Below are 15330 nucleotides of genomic sequence, written 5' to 3' on the forward strand. Positions count from 1 at the left end.
TAAAGACCACACACACAAACAGCACAAACACAATTTCTATCCAGTGGCACGACCTCACGTAGCTGTGCACTCCACTAGTGAGTTCCACTGTCTCAATTGCCTAATCCCATCCTCGTTGCCAATTAGGTTGCGAATGGGTTTGGGATTCGGCAATAATCACACACAACAAAGTGGCTATGACTATTCAGGTGAAAGCACGTTAAAGAAGCAAAGTATGCCTAATTACTCGTGAGGTAATACTTGTGGCAGGACACTGAGACTGAACATTCTCTCGAGTTGGCAGATTAGAGGGTTGCTGACAGGCTCCTAATGCGGCGGGCGTCCCCGCAGAGACAACGTGGGTCTCGGTGCTAGGAGTCTCACCCCCCCGCTTTCTCTCTGCAATGTCTGTTTAAGCCCGGTGCATCCTGCCACGTAGGGCCAGTACGTGCCAGCAGGCAGACCAAGGGGGCGGACAAACTCCACCTTCAGTCACATAACCTTCCCTCCTGGGTGCGCAGGTGCGCATCCCAGTAAATTGTCGCAGTCGTCAGTCTGAGGGTCCTGCCTTTCTCATCTCCCTCCCTCTTGGATGTTTTACCTTCAAATTAATTTAGAGGATGTTTGCAGTTAAGTTGGCTGCAAGCCCGGTCGAGCAGCCGCCTTCAACTGCTTTTGGAGGAGGTCGGCTCTGAGCCTGGCTGAGCAGCCACCTCTATGCTCCTTATCACTCAGCCTGGGCAGGCAAACATCTTCTTTCTCAAGGTCTTGGATTCTACTTCGCACAACAATTTTATGACTCTACAGATCATACAAATTTCCACCTTTCAACCATACCTCGTGTCGGCATCAATATACAAAGGATACAACACATAATAGAGATGAACATAGCAAACAGAAACAATAGCCCTAATAACGGTTTCTGTCCTCACTTAAAGCATTACAATTCTCCAACCCCCACTTTAAAAGACGGATCAAATCCCCCTGCACCTCCCTCCTGGCTGTTGTCAAGCTCTCAGCAACGTAAGTCTCCTTGATCTCATTCGCCTTTTCTTCCCTGGCCCCCCTTCTCCTTTTTTCAAGGTGATCTAACAAGTCCTGGACCCAGCCGGGCCGTTCTTAGGCACGACGGGGCTGTCCGGGAGTGGGGGCACAGACAGTGCAGGCGCCACAGGCACAGATGAGGACGCAGGCACGGGCTGGGGGGGTTGGCAATGGATCTCCAGACACCAGCGGTTTTCGGTGGCGTGGCGGTCCTGGTCCTGAAGTGCTTGCAAAGGCCCTTACAGGTACACTGCTCGCAGCTTCGGGAGGCTCACGATCCGGCGGTGGCCCTGTGATGTCCTTTGGGCGATGGTGGGTCTCAGCACCCCCTTGCTTCAGCTTGGGTCTTTGCAAGTGTCCCTTGTCTCTAGCCCATTTATACAGCTCATACAGCTTCTTTATGCTCACTGCTGCCTCCCTCTTTGCTAATAAGTCCAGCAGCAGTTGTACAGCAGCTTCTCGCTCCATTTTGTACGTACACCGGGGTCTCTGCTTCTAGCCCTTCCCTGACGACGTCTTTCCGTCCCGGGTCCCAGCTTCTTGCCCCCCAACGCCATCTTTTCCGTGTGCGCAATCACGGCCGGCTTACCCGCTCCGGTCCCCGTCTTGGTCGGATCACTCGGCTGCACCCGTACGTCGTCCTCCGGAATCCCGCACCGTTGTGCCAGGTCCCTGTTCGGAATCTTGTCCCTGTTCGGAATCTTGTCCCTGTTCGGGCGCCACTTGTTGCAGCTTGGAGCGGGTCAGGAATGCCAGTCATCAACTTCATAGAAGCTGGAACTGACTTCCTTTCTTAGCTTTTCATGCAGTACATTTATATGATTCTTAACAATTAGTGATGTAATTACACAGGCTCCTAATTGGTAGACAATGATCTAACTCAGACCCTTACAGCCCCCCTTACTTGTTTAGCTCATCCTTTTAGTTCAACAGCTCTTTTATTCCCTCTGACCTTGGTCTACTTTCTTATCTCCTAGTTAGCACTCCCTTTGTTCTTTCACTGAAACCTGAAGGCTGGAATTGAGCAGGCCTGCTGGGCAGCCATGTACGCGGCTCTCTAGCCATCCCTCTACATTTCTTAATGGACAATAGCCTTCACAGCAGCATATGGGCAATCCCGCGTCATCCGGGATTTCGAGAAAACATCATCTATTTTTCCAAATGCAGGTTAAGTATTTCACCTAAAATTATTTTTCAACAAGTTTGTGGTATCACAGTGGGCGAAGGCCAGCGGAACTGAGCAAAGACTGAGCGAGCAATTAAAAAAATCAGCCCATCATATGTCCTCCCTGCCCTCACATACCCCTCGCTTTACTGATGGGAAAAGCAATTATCCAACCCAAGGAAAGGGAGGCCACCAAGGGCAGACATGGCAGCTCTCGTAGCCCAGCTGAGAGTCGGGGTGGGAGAACAGGCTCCTTTCCTGGGGTGCGTTTGTTTACTTGTGCTTGGCTGATGTTTTGTTTGTCAGGGTTCTGCTTAAATAGATAAAAGCTGGAAAAACTTAAATTACAGTTGTTTGAGAAGTCATTACCCCAATTGTGCGGAAAATCTCGCTGTCAAGTGTTGCAGATAGTTAGGGAACGGCGGCCGGAAGATATCGTGCTGTACGGAAAGTGTTTAGTCTATGGTGTAAGCAGGCGGATGTGACGTTGTAAACCTAGCTATATAACACCTTGTTACCCATCAATAAACGCCATTTGCCGTCCACCACATTGGTGTCAACTAGCTGATAGCCCGAGTGGTTTGGGGGTGGTCGCCGTGCCGTCCCTGAACCAGGTCACTGCAGCCGTTTGAACTGCAACAAGTGGTGCCGAAACCCGGGAACGTCATCACCTGGATGAGCGAGCAGCGTGAGCAGCAGCCAGAGCAAGTGGACCACCCCGGCGAAGGGGACACTACCGAATCAACAAGGAGGATGGAAGCCCTCATAAAGGTCGTATCGCAATTACATAACTACTGGGGGATTGATTGTAAGCCAAAAGATTTTACTCTTGCAGTTACAAGGCTTTTGAAAATTAAGGCTATAGACCAGCCGGTGGATATTCTCCACCCTGAACTGTGGGACAAATGTACTAAGGCATTAGCTGAGGAGACAATGTTCTCAGGTTGTGGGAAAAACCTTAAGGCTTGGGGAAAAGTTATACAAGCCTTACAGAAAGCTATGAAAGAGCAGGAGACTTGGGTAGCAGTAAAAGACTGTTTATTGGCCACGTCCAAAGTGGGAATCGGGACAACTGCGCAGACTTTGGACCCCCCAGATGATGGCAATTCTGCTGAGCCTAAAGGTCAGCAAGAGGGTGAAACATCCCCTCCATCCCCGAACCCCGCCCCGCTTACAGAAGAGCAGAAACAGCCGAAATCTGTTTGGAGCGAGCTAGCCGAGGAAGCTAGGAACATTGAAAAGAAGTCAGAGCATGGTGACGTCTGGGCCAGGCCACCACCCTATGCCCCTCAAAATGGCGCCGAGCCACAAGGGGAAGGGCGGGGCGAGGGTGCCCCCGGCGCGAGTGAGGCGCCGGAAACCAATGGGAGTGACCGGACAGCTGAGGGCGGCCCGAGGGAGGGGCCGAGAGCAAGCCCGAGGGAGGGGCGAAGAGAAGACCCGAGGGAGGGGTCGAGAAGAAGTCCGAGTGAGGGGCGGAGAGAAGACCCGAGGGAGGGGTCGAGAGCAAGTCCGAGGGAGGGGCAGAGAGGAGGTCCGAGTGAGGGACCTGGAGCGAGCCCGAGGGAGGGGCGGAGAACCGATCAGAGCGGACATTTCAAAAAACGCCGAAGCCCAACGAAAAAATACCGGAGCCCGGAAGTGACCAGTCAGTCGAGTTCCGACTCCGGATCAGACACTAGTCAGGACGAGTGGCTCACAACCGATTCAAACTTAAGGAAGGAGAAAAAGAAGGTAAACATCCGAATTAAAGAAAAACCGGCGGGAGCATTCATGATTAAGCATGTTGCAAAGGAAGAGCATCTGACCCCAATTCAGGTGGCTGTTACCTTCAAAATAAAACTAATGAAAATTGTGAGTTTCTGTTCACAGGACCGGATCATCGGACACCCCCGTAACCCGTACGCCCCGGTGACAAGCGTCCCGCCCGAGCCTGCGAGTTCCACGCTGACCGAATCCAGAAAACAACAAAACAGCCTCCGCAAGAGGGGGCCGCGATGCCTTTGCGTTATCTTAATTTTGCAGCTTGTCACTATAGGACAGGTAGAGTCACACCAGCCCTTTAAATGGGGTACTTGAACAGATCGAACAATCTCGAGCAATTAGTACAAAAATAACTACAGGGCCACCAGTTTTCAGTGCCATGCCTTGCCAACTAGCATCCATTGAACCCTGTTCCAAACGCAGCTGGTACAAAAATTTGTTCACCGGTTCGCCGTGGTTAACCACCCTGATATCCACCTTGATAGGGCCGATCACAATGATCATGATGACGCTAATCTTTGGACCCTGTATATTGAATAAGTTCATGCCGTTTGTCAAGAATCGGCTAGAGAAGGTTAACATCATGTTAGTAGAACACCAACAACTGCTTTAAGAATATATCCACTCAGTATTACCCCCAAGTTATCCCAAGGTACACCCTATTCCTACACCCTGGTATTACCTGTCATCCCCTACCTTCTACGCGCCTTCTTCTTTGTGCCTTATGTTTTATGTCAAGTTTATGATATGTAATTTTAAGATTGGTATAACTATAAGAATAGAATAAGATAGTAATAAGAATAAGATAGTTGTATTTTAGCTAGTTTTGTTATGCATAGGGAGGGGGGAAGTTGTTGCAGATAGTTAGGGAACGGCGGCCGGAAGATATCGTGCTGTACGGAAAGATAGGGCCCCTAATAGCCAACAGTGTTTAGTCTATGGTGTAAGCAGACGGATGTGACGTTGTAAACCTAGCTATATAACACCTTGTTACCCATCAATAAACGCCATTTGCCGTCCACCACATTGGTGTCAACTAGCTGATAGCCCGAGTGGTTTGGGGGTGGTCGCCGTGCCGTCCCTGAACCAGGTCGCTGCAGCCGTTTGAACTGCAACAGTCAAGAACTGAATGTCCAAAAGGAGACAGAGGAGTCCTAAAACTTTATTCGAATAAAGGGAGAGTCCACCGGGCATATCCCTGTGGGGTCTCTCAAATTGCTGGGGGACGCAGCCCCCCTTTTATCCTAATTTCCCGACCGAGGGACGCCCTCTCCTTTTCCCCATTGGCCAAGGTCCTCAGAAGTTACAGCCTTCCCGGCCCGCCTGTACCAAACTCCTGCCTCCTGCCATCTGTTCTCACCTAAGGTCACCTGACTCCTTTGTCCCCCTTGCTGAAGAATGTGGGGGAATTCCCCTATTTCCCTCCTTTGTAAAGGCCCCCCAACTCTTGGCAGATGGCTCTTTTGTCCCACTGCTCATGGCTCCACTCAGTCTCCCCCCTCCCTTTCTCCTGCTCTTCAGCTTTTGGTGATCGACTCCCTTCGATGGCAGCCTGCACCGGACGACTGATTGGGTTCCCGAGACTGTCCAGAGACAGACGAGAAGCGGATCAGGGGGATCCGCAGGTAGGACCGGGAGGGGGTCCTCAAGTAGTCTGACAGAAAGGACTAGGCCTGACAGAAAGGACAAGGTCTGACGAAAAGGACCTCTGGGTAGCGCTAAGTCTGATGGAAAGGACCGGGTCTGACGGAAAGAACCATTGAAATCTCACTGGTGAGTGCTATGGGACAGTGGGGAACAAAAGGGGTGACGACCCTGACATGGACATCCAGGGAGAGCAGCAAAGGGAAGCCAAAAGAGGATGCTAGGAAAAGGAATGACAACCTCGACTTATCCCCATATAGTCCCTTGGGAAGACTTTTGAGGGTTTGGGATAACTTGTGCATTCCCCCAGAAATAACCAAGGAACTAATGATAAAATACTGTTGTTTTGTTTGGCCAGAATATAAGTTACCAGGGGGATTTAGGTGGCCCCCTGTAGGGTCGGACGACGATCCTAGTCTTTGTCAGGCTTTGTGCCAGTATCTCAGTGATATTTAGAAGGGTCTCATCGAGAAAGAATGTGCGTCAATATGGTTAAGGGCAACATCTAGAGGAATCTATGTAACAAAAGAGAGAGGAGAAAAAGGGAAGAAGGAATCTGAAGAAAGGGGAAAAAAAGAAACAGATAGAGAGGTGTGGGATGTCCTCCAGTACCTTCCCCCATCTTATCACCAAAATCTATCAGGAACCACAGCTCGTGTCCCCTCTCTATCTCCTGCTTCTAGCGACAGTGAAGAAAAGGAGGAATGGGACATTTTGTCCCTTTCGCCCATTTTGTCCCTTTCGCCCGAACTGTGATTGCAGTCTGCTGAGGGGTTGCAACCTGCTGAGGGGGAAAAATGATAAAACAGCAAATGACATGGACAGTCCTCCCGCAAGGATACACCGAGGCACTGGTCCTATTTGGACAAGCCTTGCAGAAAATACTGAAGGAATTTATCCTACCCCCAGGAGCCAGGTTATTGCAGTACATGGATGACTTGCCCCTATCAGGGGAACAAGAGAGGGTGGTGAAGGAAACTGCTGTGAAGTTACTCAATTTCTTGGCCCAAAAAGGGCTTAGGGTGTTGGGAAATATATATATATATATATATATATATATGAGGCATATTTTGGCTAGAGGTTTAACCCAAAACAGCCCCAATGTTGTGGTATGGACATGAGAAGGAGAACAGAGCTTTAGAAAATTAGAAGATAAATTGACCAAGTCTTCGGCTTTAGCTCTTCGGGACACAGAGAAAGAATTTTAATTATATGTGGATGTCAAACAGAGCCATGGCAAGGGAATTTCAGTGCAAAAGCATGGAGGCATGCGAATACCAATAGCTTATTTTTCTAAAATGTTAGACCCAGTGGCTAAGGGGTGGCCTTATTGTCTGCAGAATTGCGCAGGTACGGCCCTAATGGTAACTGAGGTCCGAAAACTGACCACAGGGGGATCCCATGTTGTCAAGGTCCCATACCTGGTCAGGGTGTTGCTACCTGAAGGGGCTTCTGAATGGATGATGAGATTTAAAATTAAGAAGCGGGGGAGGGTTTAACCCAGCTTCTTGCCTGACTGGCCCCAAGGGAGAAGCACAGAGGGTGGCGGATCTCCAGACTCAGGCTAGGAAGGATTTGAGAGATATTCCTTGGCCAGATGGGGACAATGTGTTTATTGATGGATCTTCAAGAGTAATAGAAGGGAAACGGGCTACAGGATATGCTATCATTAAGGGGAGGGAGCTGCTGGAGGGAGGAAAGCTGTCGTCTGCCTGGTCAGCCCAAACCGCAGAATTGTATTCTCTAATAAGAGCCTGTGAATTATATCAAGGCAAGCTATTGAATATCTTTACAGATTCTAAATATGCATATGGGGTGGCACATATGTTTGGAAAACTGTGGGAAGAAAGAGGTTTATTAACTTGCCAAGGAAAGGCATTGATGCATAAGGATCTGATTGCTCGCCTGCTGGAGGTGGTGAACCTCCCCAAAAAGGTCTCAATAATTCATATCAGGGGACGTCAGACGGGACACTCAGAGCAGGAGGTAGGCAATCGATTGGCTGATGAGGAAGCTCAAAAAGCAGCACTCCTACCAGAAGTATCTAAGATCCTCCCTCTCCTCCCGGTAGTCCAGCCATTTTGGCAAAACGGGCTATTGAGGGCTATCTGATTTGTGCTAAGGCCAACTGCCGAGCCGCAAGAGAAGTTGCAAGGGGAGGATGACCCTGGGTTGTACGTCCATTCCAACGATGCCAAGCAGACTTTACTGAGATGCCTCATGTAGGGAGGCTTAAGTATCTTCTGGTAATAGTATGTCAGTTGACGGGATGGCCTGAGGCATTTCCAACTGCCTCAGCAACAATTGGATCTGTAATTAAGGTGTTCTTAGAACAAATAATTCCAAGATATGGGTTGGTAGAGGCAATAGATTCAGACAGAGGCACTCATTTTACAGGAAAGGTCCTTCAAGGTGTCATGACTGCCCTAGGGATTCAATGGGACTTGCATACCCCTTGGCATCCTCAGAGTTCTGTTAGAGTGGAAAAGATGAAAGGGAACATTAAAAAGCATCTTTTGAAATTGGTGTTAGAAACTAAGATGCCGTGGACACGACTTCTACCATTAGCTTTAGCAAGAATAAGAGCAAAACAAAGGGGAGACATTCAGCTGTCTCCCTTTGAAATAATGTTTGGGATTTCCTATCCTGCTAACACCCAACCTGGCAAGGAGGTGGAAATGTGATATATATTTAAAGCAATATGTGGCCAGAATACATTCTCTTGTGAAGTCTCTCCGACAGGAAGCCCAGCTCGCACAGACCCTCCCCTTGGATTTTGCAGTCCATGATATCCAACCAGGGGATTGGGTCTTGGTCAGAGAATGGAAAGAAGCACCACTGCTAGCAAAGCGGCGTGGACCTTATCAGGTATTACTAACCACAGAAACATCAATCAAGACAGCTGAGCATGGATGGCCTCATCATACCAGGGTTAAGATTTCTAAGACTCCAGAAATCTGGACTTCTCAGTTGAAGGAAGAGGATGGAAAGCTCCGGCTAACTCTCTGTTGACCTGTACCGCTGGCTGGGAGTGGGTCTGGAAAATAAATGCTGAGTTGCTGGGTCTGTGGGAGTCCAGGAGGATATGAAGACTACCCATGGGTACTAGACATACTGAACGCAGGTTGTTATTTAATAACCTATGCAGAGTCCATTATACTTCTAGAGATGGGCGTAGGGGTTTGTAAAAACAAATATTGTCCAAAGGAGGGGAAAAAAAATAAGATTAAGTTTCCCTTTGTTCTAATCAGATAAATTTTGTGTTTATAACTGTTACATTATTATGTCAATCAGGGTTATTTCAATTCTATTAAAAATAAAACCATCAGCAAAACTTTGGATAGGAAAGACAGCATCAATAAAAGAAATCTCTAAAACAAAAAGTCTGGAGATGACATTGTATCATCTTTGCTTACACCAGCTGAAAACTCCAAAATTGTATATAATATCTTTTTTTTTTCTTTTTTTTTCGTTTGGAAAGCTCTGCAACATGCTCTTTGAGTATCCGGGAACCAAGAACTGAGCATGGTCCTCAAGGACGTATTAGTGAAAGTGCTGCTCTTTGTGAAACAGCTACACTCAAACTTGCAATTGCTTTTATTTTTTAAGAATGTGCAAAATGATACAGTCTATAAAAACAATCTCCACCAGTAATATCAGCATTCAGTAGAGTAAAAAGAAATCCTTTTTGAGGCATGGGATCTCTGGTTAGCATCAGAATTAAATAGGGTATAAGTGTACATATACTATCTTCTGTGATGCGTTTAAATTGTCTTTTTGTTATGAAGTGTAATGTAAGCTTTGATGGCAAAATTAAAAACCTGAAGCGTAGTGAGTCAAGATTTGAACCCCAGAACACAACCTTTATTTGCATATGCAAATGTCTTATCTTTACAAAGAGTTAATCATCACAATTAAGGATGGTTCTGCCAAACACCACCACCAACAACAAACAATGCTTTAAATCACCTGGAAAGGTACTGTTTAGGCAACTCAATAGTATTTGCAAATTGAGAAGGAATTATACTAATAGTCTAGGTCAAAAAAAAAGAAAAAAGAAACCCTCTTTGCTAGCTAAGACAGTAGCCAGAGTATTCACCCGCAATGCATAGATCCAGATTCAAAGGTCCATCCACCCGATTCAGTGCAAGGATCAGTCAGGCATGGGGCACTATCCTTTTCTGCATGCTGGTTTTATTCATTTAGCCCTTTACCCTTGTCAAAAAAATCCTCAAAAGGAGCAAAACTATTTATTTCAAGTAATCTTACAAAAATATTTAATTATCTGCTGCACAAAAGATTTACATACAGTGTGGACACAAACACCCTCATTTTCACATCTGTTTCATGCTTGAACCTCCCTATGGCCTGTGCCTGACAAACAGAAACATATTTACTATAATTAATATCTGATCTCCCATTGATTTCTCATTTATCCCTCCCGATATACAGCAGCTCATGGTGTGATCGGGTTTTGCCAGTGTTTTTTTAAAAAAAGTGGGCATCCCCAATAATTAAATTTGTGGCTGGTTCCTGACTTAATTATACCGGATTAGGTTACAGACTGGGTCTCCTACCCTTGGAAGGGACACAGCCCCTGCCACACGCTGATGGGCCAGGGGCTGCCTATCACCACTGCTTCTCGTGGAGCACCCATGGTCATTGCCAAGCAAACGGATCAACCCAATTGGGGTCATCCTGTATCACTCCCTACGCACTGCAGCAGCAGCATCCTTTGGTACCATGTCCTTTTACAGTGTAAATTAATGAAGCACCAATTTGTAACGCAATAGGACTATTACTAAGATGTACAAAAATAAGTTATTAAATACAAGCTGTGTAACACACATGGAAGCACTGAAGAAAACTTCAACAAATTCATCTAACATGCCAAAAAACTGTTTAAAAGTCCATTTTAAGGAGTTAAGCAGGTTAACATGACTTTCAAACAGCTGAGAGGGCAGAAACACATAACTGAGGCCTCATGTTCCCTTGCACACGGCCCAGATTTCATCTATTTCAGCTGGAATTTTGCATGCAGTGAGAATTCAAAATCTTACAACACTGTTGCAGTCTTAAATCACCATGACTCATTCCCCATAATTACACACACTTTTACATACAAGAGTTTAAATAAGATTTGCACTGAAAAGATACTGTACAAGCTCCAACTTCTTTTTGCATCTGTTCCTCTGTACTCTTATGAAAATAAATAGAGAGGACATCTAAAAAAATACAAATCAAATGAAGCCAAGGGCCAGACTGCACACATTCAAAAAGGAAAAGTACATCTAATTATGTACAAGGTTGCTATGATCACAGGGAAAAAAGCCAATGTATTTCCAGTGCTTGTCCCTGCTCTTGGCTTGGCCCTGCTTTTGGCTCATCTTTATTTATGAGTAAATCTGCTAAAAAAATTTTGAAGAATTTTTTTTTTGTTATGAAGAGATGCTATTTTTATTAAAGTGTTCTGCAAACATGCTGTTTTTCAGCAGGAGGGGAAGAAAAGGATGAAATTGTCTTCAACTAAGAATTTATGTTTTGGAAAAACTATTTAGTTTAGGAATGTTGATAACAAAGATTAAATGTATTCCTTTTTCATTTGCATATTTGCACAGCGTATCAGTAGCAGCAGTGCGTATTGCCCTATACCAGGCACGTTACGACATCATATAAAGACTGTGTCAAATCATTTCCCTTCTACACAAAAAGGCATTTTGGCCTAAAAGTAAACGAGAAGCGTGTGCTAGGACTAAATAGCAGCTGATATTAGCTATCTGATATAGCTATCTCCAACAATGCATTTCAAGTACTATTTTTGTATAACTATCAACATCTTGAAATAGTGCAAAAACAGACTAGAAAAGTAAATGCATAATTCTTTTTGAGTAATTAGTAGAGTTCTGAAATTAAGTTCTTGGGAATGTAAAGTGAAAATTTTCTAAACCTTTTGAGTTTAAGTCCTTTTGAGTTTCTTTTCCATCTGAGGTTTTCAAAACATTTGCCGTCATTCCAAACTTGAAAATTGGACCCCAAAGTACCCAAGCACCCTATGAAGCACAACCCGCCTCAAGACACTGCGGGTTTGGCCAATAACTGCATGTGCTTTCTGACCCTGTGCTCAACACCAGGCTAGAAACATCCCCGATACAAAGCAGACGTGTCCTGCAGGGGTTAGGCTCCCGTGCCTGCTGGAGGGACACTGGGTCACCAGTGGGGATGCTCATCACCTTCAGCCTTGTCACGAGAGGTGCCTGCAGCTGGTCCCTCACAGAGCATCACGGATCTCAGAGAGCATCTTTGCAGCACGGACACCTTCCCTGCACAAAGTCAGTGCCCGTTGAGCTCGGCGAACCGCATCCCGTCCTTGCAGAGCTGCGGTCCGGGACAGTGGTGCTCCTCACCCGAGCCTTAGCCGCCTGCTCTCGAAACAGCACCACAAGTCTCGTGGATCCTTAGCCCTTAAAGTCATGCTAGTACGACAAAATAGATTTTGTCTTTTTAAATTAAGTCCTAGCAGTCTCAGTTATAGGCAACGTTTCAAAACCTCACCTCAAAATCCCGGACTGAGAGGGAAATACCCTGATTTGGAGAACCTAACTTGCACACCGTGATGGTTAATGCTGCTTCAGAGCAGGGAGTAGGGAGAGCTGGGGAGAAGGAAAAGCCCAGCATATCCAGAGCCCAAAGGCCAGCAGTACCTCTGCGAGGATGAAAGAAGGTGCAAGGGGGACTTGGCAGCTGCACAGACTCCTACCTGCTTTGCATGGTGACCCCCGGCAGCTGGCAGAGCCTGCAGTCTTCAGTCATTGCACACAGAGCACAAGCACTTTGCTAGGACAGACCTGGGGACATGCAGCAGTGAGGACGAAGCTCGCGGGGAGGCCATGTGTGCACCGTCTTTGTGAGGCTCCTTCCGCTCCTGCCTTCTCCTTCAGTAACTCTCTACTTTCTCTCAGGGTAGCCTTGTCCACCCCCTTACCCTACTCTCAAACCAGTGCCAGCCTGGGAAGTCCCCCAAGAACATCCCCTTCTCTACAAGCCTCACACACTGCCTCCCTCCAAAGCACACAGAGCATTCCTGCATGCGACAGAACTGCCCAAAACCTGCCCACCTTCGCAGGAAAGCAGAGGGAGGGCAGGACTTAGCAAGCCGGGAAGGTCCCTAGTCTCCAAGAGTCCTTCGCAGGGCATGTAAGGATGCGCCCCCTGCCGAGACCCAGATGGCACATTTGGGACTGCCCAGATGCCTGCGCAGGGAGTGAGGCAATGCCCTGCAGCACCGAGTCTTCAGACTGCTCAAGTGTTTATGCCAGGCAGAAAGCACAGTGGAGAGAAACAAAATTTCCTTAGTAGAAGTGGGGGGTGAAGAGGGGAGAAAGAAGAAGAGAAAAGGACCAGCCTTTAAGTGTCTCAGTTAAGACCAGCTTTTAAATCTCTCATTTGTTGATTTCTGTAACACCTTCCATGACCACCCATATGCTTTATCACATTTTTGATATACGCAGCAGCTTCATGCACGTGCTTGAGTGTATATGCACTCAGAGCACAGCTGCTTCCACAAGGTAACCTCTCCCGAGGAGCAACCACCATCGACTAAACACGTCTTTTGGGGATGGGAATAATCAGAGCACATCAGTAAAAAGTGATATGTGTGTGCTTGTTCTTTGTGCACATTTCTCAAAAAGCACATCTCCTGTCAAACGTTCTGGGGCATTTGTCACCATTAAATCAGCTTTAAAATTCTTCCTGAAAACAGATGATATTTCTCAAGTACACAGCTGAAAAATGAAAACTCGGGACTGGATTCATCTGTCTTAGTTTGAGAGGCCTATGCTGAAGTCTCCCTCCGAGGTGGTGGCTGAAGAAGTTACTCATTCTGAGTGTATGATTCACCCACTCAAAAGCAAACGTCTCCTGGGTAGGATGAATGCAGCGGGTTTCAACGATTACACTGTAACGGCAGCACCCTCAGCCCTGACGCACTCCTGCACATGCCCATCCAGCTCAGTGACCAAATCAATAAGGGACAGCCCAAATGAAGCAACCACAAATACATGCGTCCTCCCCAGCGATGCCTTTGTCAAGGTGACACTTGCAGCCCAGTCACTAAAACCTTGCGCTGGAGTGAAAGCCCCCAGAGTTGTGGCAGGACGGGACAGCCCTCCCTGGCAGCAGACACAACCCCAGATGCTGCTGCAACCCCCTGTATCCCCTGATTCCCCGGCCCAGCTGCCAGAGTCGCAGCCACGCGGGTGTCCTCCCCGGCCCTCCACGCTGTGACACTCACCTGAAGCAGGTGGTGAGCTCGCCCGTGGGCTTCAGGCACGGGTACTGGGTGGTGGCGATTTTGTTCTCGGAGCAAATCTCCCTGTGAGAGGGCGAAACGGGGAAGGGGAAAGAAATAAGGAAAAAGAAAGAAAAAAAGGTGTTGGCAGGTGGCAGGAAGAGCAGGGCAGGGGCGGCGCGGGGGGCACCCACCTGTCGCCTTCCTGGGGCTCGTGCTGATAGTTCCAGGCATGCGCTAGCGCCAGGAGCAGCAGGAGCGGGGCCAGGCTGCAGGCCGGCTGCCCCATCGGGTCGCCTCTGCCGTGCGAGCCGCGCTGGCTCTGCCCGTCCTGGCCGGCGGCGGGGGCTGCGTCGGCCGCCACTCCGCCCACTCCCCCGCCTAGATGTGCCCATGGGGAGGGTCCGCGCCTGCCCAGATGTGCCGGCACATGCGACCTGGGGTGCCGGGCATGGGACTGGGGGGCGGGGCGGGGGGGACAGACAGACACGACGTGCCCCGGGACAGGCGGGCATGCTGCTGTGGCTGCCACATCCAGATGTGCGGGAGCTGCAGCAGATGTGTGGGACAGGCCCTGAGCCCCTGCATGGGGGAAAGGTGTCAAAGGGCAGCGTGGGGCAGAAAGCGATGGAAAGGGAAAGGTCCTAAACCTCTGTGTGACAAGCGAGTCTGGGTGCACCAGCACTGATGCTTTCCAGATTCGTCTTTATCTGACATCTCTTTCCCAAAGGAACGGAGCGGTTCAAGGCCCCTGTGCAACGGCTGTTGTTTATCCTTGTGTACAGCTGCCACTTCCTGGCCATTCATAAAAAGGATATCCACAACAACAGACTTTGATAAAGTAGTGCATCAGGTCTGGCTCATTGGATCATATCCTGTTCTCATGGAGAAGCTGTCTGGGAGCAGGGCAACAAACCTGCAAAGAGACAGAGCTTTTGCAAAGTATTTGGCCGGCACCATGGTTCCAATCAGAATATCACCCCCTATAAACATGAAAGGGTCAGGGCAATTAAGGGTCTATGATTTAGCCTTACCAGCACTTTCACATATAGTATAAATAGCCTCGTTTTTCCAGACAAAAGAAATCCCCCCCTCTCCCACCAAAAAAGCAAAACCAAAAATCAGAGATACAAAGTAACAGCAGTGGAAGAGGACTTGAGCAAACTGCCTTCTATGTTGGGGTCATCTACTGGTAGCATTTGAACAAATTGCTTCACTCCTCCATGCCTCAGGTTCCCCAGTCTGTAATGCAGACCCTCATGTTTTTTTAAAAAATGCAGAATTCCACAAACAAATAAGCCGTGATTCAGCTGTTAACCCTTGTGGTAGGTTTTCCTGTACTCAGGAGAAGGTTAATGGTAGGCTGTTACTCAGAAAACTTGGGGTTTCTCAGAAGTTTTTCCTGACTTGCTGAGCCTCTGCTGCCACTACAGTCTGCTGTATGTAC

At 47.9% G+C, this 15330-nt stretch overlaps 1 protein-coding gene across 1 annotated transcript in view; it reads right to left on the reverse strand.

The window, feature by feature from the left end:
• Positions 1-14172, reverse strand: part of LOC148591516 (collagen and calcium-binding EGF domain-containing protein 1-like) — an 89188-nt gene extending 75016 nt beyond the window's left edge. The window contains exons 1-2 of the mRNA XM_088537437.1: positions 14078-14172; positions 13887-13967 (exon numbers count right to left, since the gene is read on the reverse strand). Of these exons, the coding sequence (XP_088393563.1) occupies positions 13887-13967; positions 14078-14172 (176 nt within the window). The remainder of the gene's footprint in view (positions 1-13886; positions 13968-14077) is intronic.
• Positions 14173-15330: the final 1158 nt, after the last annotated feature.

Source organism: Tinamus guttatus, unplaced genomic scaffold (genome assembly GCF_059628265.1).
Source record: "Tinamus guttatus ecotype Peru unplaced genomic scaffold, ASM5962826v1 Tinamus_guttatus_pri_ptg000770l, whole genome shotgun sequence".
In the NCBI taxonomy this organism is placed as follows: Eukaryota; Metazoa; Chordata; class Aves; order Tinamiformes; family Tinamidae; genus Tinamus; species Tinamus guttatus.